Source organism: Lathyrus oleraceus, chromosome 7, assembly GCF_024323335.1.
Source record: "Lathyrus oleraceus cultivar Zhongwan6 chromosome 7, CAAS_Psat_ZW6_1.0, whole genome shotgun sequence".
Taxonomy (NCBI): Eukaryota; Viridiplantae; Streptophyta; class Magnoliopsida; order Fabales; family Fabaceae; genus Lathyrus; species Lathyrus oleraceus.
The window spans coordinates 340,008,897-340,017,419 of record NC_066585.1 but is presented as its reverse complement, the minus strand read 5'-3'; the positions used below and the strand labels follow the sequence as shown (position 1 = coordinate 340,017,419).

Below are 8,523 nucleotides of genomic sequence, written 5' to 3'. Positions count from 1 at the left end.
AATCTGAAAGTTTTATTTTATAAATGTTGTTTTCCTCTTTCCAGTGAAAAAGACTGTGCCATTTTTCTGATTAACAACTTTGCACGTTTTTTGATTAAAGATTATATCATAACCATTATCACTTAATTGACTTATGGATAACAAGTTATGCATTAATCCCTCAACATAAAGGACATCAGAAATAGAGGGAAGAGATCCATTACCAACTATTCCAGATCCTATGATTCTCCCTTTTTGATTTCCTCCAAAGCCTACGAAACCAACATCTTTAAGTTCCGGGTTTTGGAACATATGCTTTCTTCCTGTCATGTGTCACGAGCATCCAGAGTCCAGGTACTATGATTGGTGTTTTAAGTTTGTTGCACAAGATGCTATTCATAGTCAGACTCTCTTTCAGATGGACTTTCATAGGTAGTGGCCATGAATGCTACATTTGCTTGCCTCTCTTCAGAATCAGATTTTGAAGCTTCAGATTCAAAGTCGTCCCATGTTGACATGAGTCCTTTATTATTTGATTTGAAAGAGTTCTTCTTGAAGATTTACTTTCTAGAGCTATCCTTCTTTATCTTTGGACATTTATTTATGTAGTGTACATGCTCTTTGCATTCATAACACGTTACTTCCTTGTTGGGTCTGCCTCTGGAGGTTGAATCTGGATGTTATCCCTTCTGTCTAGGCCTTCTGAAGTTGTTTTATCTTTTTCTCCATAGTTGTTTGATTCTTCTGGAAAAAAGAGATAATTCTTATTCATCATAAGAATTTTCATTCTCAAAGTCATCATCTTCTTCCTCTTCAGCTTGAAAGACTTTGTTTCTTTCTGGCTTTCTTCTTTTTGATCTATACTTTAGAGCAACATATTTGCTTTTCTTCTTAGGTTCATCTTCTTCTAGCTCTATTTCATGACTTCAGAGGGAGTCGATAAGTTCTTCAAGACTTATGTTGTTCAGATCCTTGGATAACTTCATAGCAGTAACCATAGGTCACCACTTTTTTAGAAGACTTCTTATCCTTTCCATAGCAGTCTTAGGACATAATCCATAGTTTCCATAAAAAAAATTATGCTACACTTAGAATGCTTCCTGAGTAAGTTTCTGATCCGGTGATGTCAGATAGAGTGTTGAGCGTGAATCAGAGTAAGCAAGATCAAAGTATTTGAGCAGAGTCCAGATATCTCTTCCAGTCTTCATACATTTTTTTGTAGAGTTTAAATATTCTTGCAGACTTCATATATTCTCTAGAATAGTCTTCAATATTAGAGTTGAACTTCAGTGTTAGTTTCTTCAGGAATTTCTCCTTAGATGCATTCTATTTGGAGCCAGATCTGATTTCTCTATGCTTGTTCAGCATTTCTGGACTGGTGCGGATGTCAGATCTTCGTTTTCCTCAGAGTCATTTTAACTTAGAAACCTGCACACTTAAGAAAAATATTAGGGTACTAAATTGTTTCATTCTTTGTTATCATCAAAACTTAGGGATACATTGCAGAATCAAAATCTTGTCCTTACATTAGGTTTTAGCACGTGCATTAAAAAGACATACTCATTCGGTTGTTTTTCGTCGAAATTTTAATGGACCAATCGATTACACATTCCAACCAATTGATTGTTCCTTTATTTTTTTTTCAATTTTTCGAAAGGACCTAAGTTAGCGTTCCCCTAGCCCAATCAATTGGTTTGAGTTAATTTTGCCTATAAACCATATTTTCCACGTAATCAATTCATAAAAATTTAATAGACCCAAACATGATTTTTAACAGTAAAAAATATTATCATGATCATCAACATATAAAACACTTATTTCATCACAATCCATAACAATTTCATCAGCAATTTAACAACAAAGTTCATCATTATCATGAATACACTCAAGCATTCTTCAATGGTAGAAAAATATAGATACATGATCATGACGATTCAAACAGAGGTTCAGTCATAACAACAAATATAACCACAAGATCAACCAACAAGTTCTAGAATTTTATCATACAACAATTCACCAAAAGAAAATCTAGAAACCTTGATAAGAGCAATGATGTCTCTTCTCTACCCCCATCATGCAACACACACATGTTGATGGCCCTTTCTCCCTGGTACCTTATATTTCAAACAATGATGATGAATTGAAAAACTTTTATGAATTTCTCTTCCCAATCCTAGCTCCCCTTCCCAAAAGCCCATGTTCTTCTCTGCCTCTTGTTTTCACGTACTTTCAAACGGTTCTCTAAAACCTAGCTTCCTCCCAACTCTTAGAATTTATAAGGTTTCTAACTATTTTCTCAAAATTCTAGTTTTTGCCAACTTATTCTCATGTTTCCTCCTCTCACCTCATATTTCCCCCAATTCATATAAATGACCAAAAACTCTTATTTCACCAATTTTATTATTTTATTTCCAATAATAATTAAAATTCCAATTAATCTATTTTTTTTTCTAATTTATTCTACCTTATCACTACACCTTGCTATTATTGTCATACCCTAACAACATATAAATATATAATTTATTTTAATTCACACCAACATCAAATAATTAAATAAAACAAATCCAAATGATTAAATTAAATAATTTAGTCAAATTTAGGGTGTTACAATACACAATTGTTAACGGGAAAATGATTCAAAGGTCTCCCGGCGGAAAGACAAGAAGCGTGAAACAATAAGATCAAGAAAGTCATATAAGTCTAGAAGATTATAACTGTAATGTCCCTGAAACACCCTCAATTGAAGATCTACTTGAGGACATCATCAAGAGACTAAAGCAGACTAATGAGAAAATCAACTTCTTTACCTTTCACTTTGCCCAATACTTAAGGCATCCACCTCCATGAATATTCACTGGTGTTGATAAGGATACGAAATAGTAATCTCACTTTTGTGCATTAATTTTTTAGCCTTTAGGTAATGTATAATTTCCTGCATTCTATAATCATTTCAATTCTCGCGTTTGTGTGCTTTATGTAATTTTAATTCTAGTACTGATGAAGTGATTCTTTTACCTTCCTTAGTAAAATAGATTTTATCTATATGAACTATGTGCTTGCATATTTACAATTTCGTCTAGCATCTTTATCCGCCTTTTTTTATTATGATAAATGGGGGAAGTATACTCTTAGGGGGAGTAACATATACTTTATAGTCATGTGAGGGGGAGTTTAACCATTCCAAATTTCATCCATCTATTTTTCTCTTTTACCACCTCCCTAAGAGATGCATTAAAAATGTTCAATTTTTGTTACAATGCTAAATTTAGTATTGGAGTTAAATTTTATTTTGGGTTTTTTGGTTTAATAGCAAAATGTTAAAGAGTTAAATGAAAACTTTTGTTGATTTCCAATATCAATTTCGATTACAATGCTAAATTTTCAAGTTGAGCTTATGATTGAATTATGTTATTAGATGATCACTTAAGTTTTATTGCATTTTGAAACATCGTATATGAATATGTAACATGTTGATTAAAGATCAAGTCATCTTGTGAAGAAGGAGACACTGAATACAAGATCTCAAGTTAGTTGTACATAGCCAGATCACATATGTATCTTAAATTCTAACGTAACATATCATTATTTTTGTGATTTATTGGGAAATAAAATATTTATGTGTATTTGGTTTGTATTTTTCATATAGTAATACATGTTGAAATTTATAAGAAAGGTCAAAATGCATAATAAAATCACATAGTAAAACAATCAGATTATACAAAATAAAACTCAATTATCCAAAAAAATATGGAAAATCGACCAAATTATCTCAAATCATAGAAGAAAGCATGTGTTAGAATGGTTCGAGTGCCTACCCAAAACAAGTCCAGGTGCGTACCCGGTACAGGTACAAGTACAAAATATAACACTTTTAGAAAAATTAAGGTACGAGTACGTCACTATAATTTTTTAAAATTATAATTATGAAAATAATGTAAAAGAAATATATTGTTAAAAAATAACATGAAAGAATTACTATATTTTTTAAATAACATAAAACATTAAAATTAAAAGCAATTTTCTCAAAAAGAATCAAGATAGGCTTAATAACATAAGAAAATCACACTTAAAGAGTATTACCATGTAGTCAAAACGGTGTACCCGTGTACCATATGCGTGCGAGTACGGTGTACCCGTGCTTCACTTAAGAAAACTAAAATAATTCAAAATACATGACAAAAAATTTCCCAAGTCAAGATGAAACAATGTATCATAATACAACCCAATGCTTTTCTAAAAATTATCCCAATGCTTTAACCATTGCTTTGACAATCATAAAAACTTCAAACTTTAACCAATATTTTCCTTTTCTTTTCTCGATCTTTCCAATAATCTACATACTATGACAACACTTTGTTGATCAACACTTCTCATATTAAGGTTTATAATGTTGGAGCAACAAAAATATGGAATATTGGCGGAGATGAAAGAGATCTATTTGATGTAGATAATATTTTTGAAGTTGTTAGTCTTTCTCTCGATAAATCTTAACTAGAAACCGTTCTGTTTAATGATATTGAAGAGGAAAATATTCATATTCATCCATGATTTCATGATTTATGGATACTTTTTAAGTGTGATTTATTTATGTTATTACGCAAATATTAACTTTTTAAAGCAAATTGTTTTGTAATTTTAATGTTTTGTTGTTATTTAAACAATATAACTCATTTGTTATTTTTATAATTGTATTTAAAAAATTATACTAACTTACCCGTACCTTAGTTTTTCTAAAAATATCGTACTCCGTACCAGTACCCATACCGGGTATTGGGTACGTACCCGTACCTATGCAACGTAGATGGTCATTTGATCTCTCACATGAATTTTATGGACGACCTCTTATTGGTTGGTGAAGTTAATGAGAGCCAAATGACATGTGTTATGAATATTCTTAAGAAGTTTTGTAACACGTCAGACCAAAAAGTAAGCAAATAAAAAACTAGTGTGATGTTTTCAAAAATTGTAACCCGGAACATGAAGGCGAATATCAAACTTTTGAGAAACTAATCAACTTAGAAAATACTTTGATGTTCCTATAAGTGGAAAAAATCTCAGAAAAATAGATTATCAATACATAATGGAACAACTTTTTCCAAAGCTATCTAGTTGGAAAACTAACCATCTTTCTTTTGCAAGTCTGGTTACTTGGCAAAAAGTGTTATAGAAGCAGTTCATATTTATTTGACGATGACAAATATTCCACCTCCACCTAAAGCGTGTATTCATGAGATTAACAGATAACAGAGGAAATTCATATAGGGGGATATAGTCGAGAAAAGAAAGTATCATGCGATACATTGGGATACAATAACCAAGCATAAAGAGTCATGAGGTATAAGCTTAAGATAACTCGATCTTATGAATAAAGCTTACATTATGAATCTCTTTTGGAAGTTAAATAATGGTTCAAACGAGTTATGGCGTGAAGTCTTGAGGGACAAATACAAGTGCACGAGTTTGATTGAGTGCGTGCATTAAGGGTTAGACTCTAGAATACAGAAAGAGATAGTCATGTCAATGACATAAGTTATGTCTTCAGAAAGTTGGACCATAGGAGACATAACTGATATTGATGCTTTGAATGATTAATGCGTAGAATCGAGAGTAAAGATCAAATATCTCAACCTGCAAATCCTTATAGAAATCATTAACGAAAATCTTTGTAATCTAGTCTATCATAGAAGATACTAGAATTGGAAGATGATGCTGCAATGGATGCCTGATACTTTAGTTTAGAAAAATAAATCGTGTTTTTCTCCAAGCTCAGAGTACATGAAGAAGGAGTTCATCATGGCATGTACTTGGAATGATGGTTATTCTATCCGAGACATGTACATGGTATTTGAGGAAATTTTGAAAGTTAATGGTTCCGAAAAGATTTAAATTCTTTATATGGTTGTTTGTTCATAACATGTTGTTTACAAATATTAATAAAAGTAAGAAAGGAATGAGAGGTGCTGGTTGTAATTTATGTGGTAATGTGTGTGGATGCACCGTGCATGTATTTAGGGATTGCCCTAAAGCCATGCAAATTTGGATGAACCAGGTCCTTGTTAGAATAGCTAATGATTTTTTTAATAAAGAGCTTGAGGAATGGTTATGTTTGAATTCCAATTTGTAAGTGAGTGGAAATATGATTAGAGTGGTTTTTGGGTCTTAGGGTGTCATAGTTTGTGGATGTGGCGTAACAAAGAGGAATGCAATGATACATATGAGAGATTGTCGAACCTGGGTTTCTATGTGCTACAAATGTTAAAGTAGTATGAGGATGACATGATAAAATAAAGTGGTTTTTGGTGGAGATAAGTCAATTCACATGATAGGTTGCAAACCTCTTTAAGGTATGTTGGTTAAATTAAATACGGACGAGGTTTGTAAGAGTAACAACATAGTTGGATGTGTTGATATTATCAGGGATTACCAAGGACAATGCAATGGTGACTTCTCAAAATCCCTTGGATTTGTAGTGCATTAAGGATTGAATAATGAGGAATTTAAAGGCTTAAAAATCACCAAGAAGTTAGGGATGATAAATGTAGAGTTGAATGTGGATTCTATGGTTATTGTTAAAATGTTAGAGAGTGGAACATCAATGAATATAGATGAACATTTCTTAATTAAACAAATTCACCAATTAATTGAATTGAATGCCATGATGAGGTAGTGCTCCAATTTTTATTAAGAGGTTTATAGATGATGATGTAAAAAGAGTTTTCTTTCATAGATTAGTGTTATTGTGTTTTTTCTTCTTCTTTGAGATTTGACCATCTTTTTTACCAAAAAAAAAGTGTTTTGTATAACAATCTGAATTCAATTAATTAATTTAATTTAATTTTTTTTGTTTTAATTTAATTATTTGAATGATTTGATATATTTTTAATCAATTATTTGGCTAGATTAGATAGAGTCACCAATTCAATTGCATTACCCTTTAATTTTACAATGGAGACGCAAATTCATCTGACATTGAATCTGTATTCTAATTTTTATTTGTTTAAAAATAGAATATATTGAGATTTTCTGAAATCTAAATTATTTTATAAATAAAGTTAAAAATACAAGTTATTTGAATAAAAAATTTCACAAATACATCAATTCGTCACTTTGACTTTTATTTAATTCAAATAAAATAATTTTGTAACATTTATAACAATCACAATGTTTGACTCAATTGCATATTTGCCATTGTAATTGTATTAGTCAAGAATTAAACTAAATTTTATTGAACACTTCTTAACTTTGATATAGTTTGTGGTCCTCTAAAATTTGAATGTTCTCTTAACACACGTGTCCTCGTATAAACCATGAATTATATAAAATAAATTAGTGACAATTTTCCACTATTAACTCAAAAGTTACTTAAAATTTTGTCTAAAATATATTAATTTCAAATTTTTAAATAGAATATTATTAAAACTTTTTACATTAAGAGTCCATACTAATTAATCCCTTACAAAATACAGAACTAATAGTTAATTAAGTCATTTTGGAAAAGAGTGTGCAGTATGTTATTACAACATTTGATTGAGTAAAAATAAAAAACAATATTAATGAAATAATTCTATTGGTCAGTTTCAGATGCCACGGATCTCCATCCTAATCTCAATTCAGTAGAGACGTACAACCGTAGATATCTACTTATATCAACGATCATCATTTCCCTAAATTTTCTAATTTTTTTTCTTTCATTTCCCGCTTTTTCCCTCATTCTTCTACTCCCATATATTACCCAACACTTCCAACGCTCTCATCACTTCTCGATTCTCAAATATCAAACATACGCATCACTTTCTCTCTCGATCGAAATGGCACGTACCAAACAAACCGCTCGCAAATCCACCGGAGGCAAAGCCCCAAGGAAACAACTAGCAACCAAAGCTGCTCGCAAATCTGCTCCGGCGACCGGAGGAGTAAAGAAGCCTCACAGATTTCGTCCAGGAACTGTTGCTTTAAGAGAGATCAGGAAGTATCAGAAGAGCACAGAGCTTCTCATCAGGAAACTTCCGTTCCAAAGATTGGTTAGAGAAATCGCTCAGGATTTCAAAACGGATCTCCGATTCCAAAGCAGTGCCGTTTCTGCTCTTCAAGAAGCCGCTGAAGCCTATCTTGTTGGTTTGTTCGAAGATACCAACCTTTGTGCCATTCATGCGAAGAGAGTCACTATCATGCCTAAGGATATTCAACTCGCTCGCAGAATCAGAGGCGAGAGGGCTTAGATTTTCATTTTATGTAATTTCGCTCTATTAGGGTTTGGTTCATCTGTTAAGAATCTTGATGTAGCAGTGCATCGATCTATTAGTATGAGTTTGTTCCGAAAGTGAATCAACATGTTTTATAATATTAATTTTGAATGTTTTGGATTCATAATTTTGTTTGAGTTGATATTATATGCATTTTTTCCTTCAAAATATACTTACATATATTTGTAATTCCTATTTATCTAGGCTGAAATTCTTTAGATCTGATAATGCTTTAACAATGATAAACCCAAATTAAAACCAAACTGTGTTAGTGAAAATTGTTCTTCAATTTTATGCATAA

The 8,523-nt window shown here is 31.5% G+C and overlaps 1 protein-coding gene across 1 annotated transcript; it reads left to right on the top strand.

The window, feature by feature from the left end:
* The first annotated feature begins 7,706 nt into the window (after window positions 1–7,706).
* On the top strand, window positions 7,707–8,304 carry LOC127108258 (histone H3.2-like). Its single transcript, XM_051045697.1, has one exon. The coding sequence runs from the start codon at window positions 7,788–7,790 to the stop codon at window positions 8,196–8,198; it is 411 nt and encodes a 136-aa protein (XP_050901654.1). The 5' UTR covers window positions 7,707–7,787; the 3' UTR covers window positions 8,199–8,304.
* Window positions 8,305–8,523: the final 219 nt, after the last annotated feature.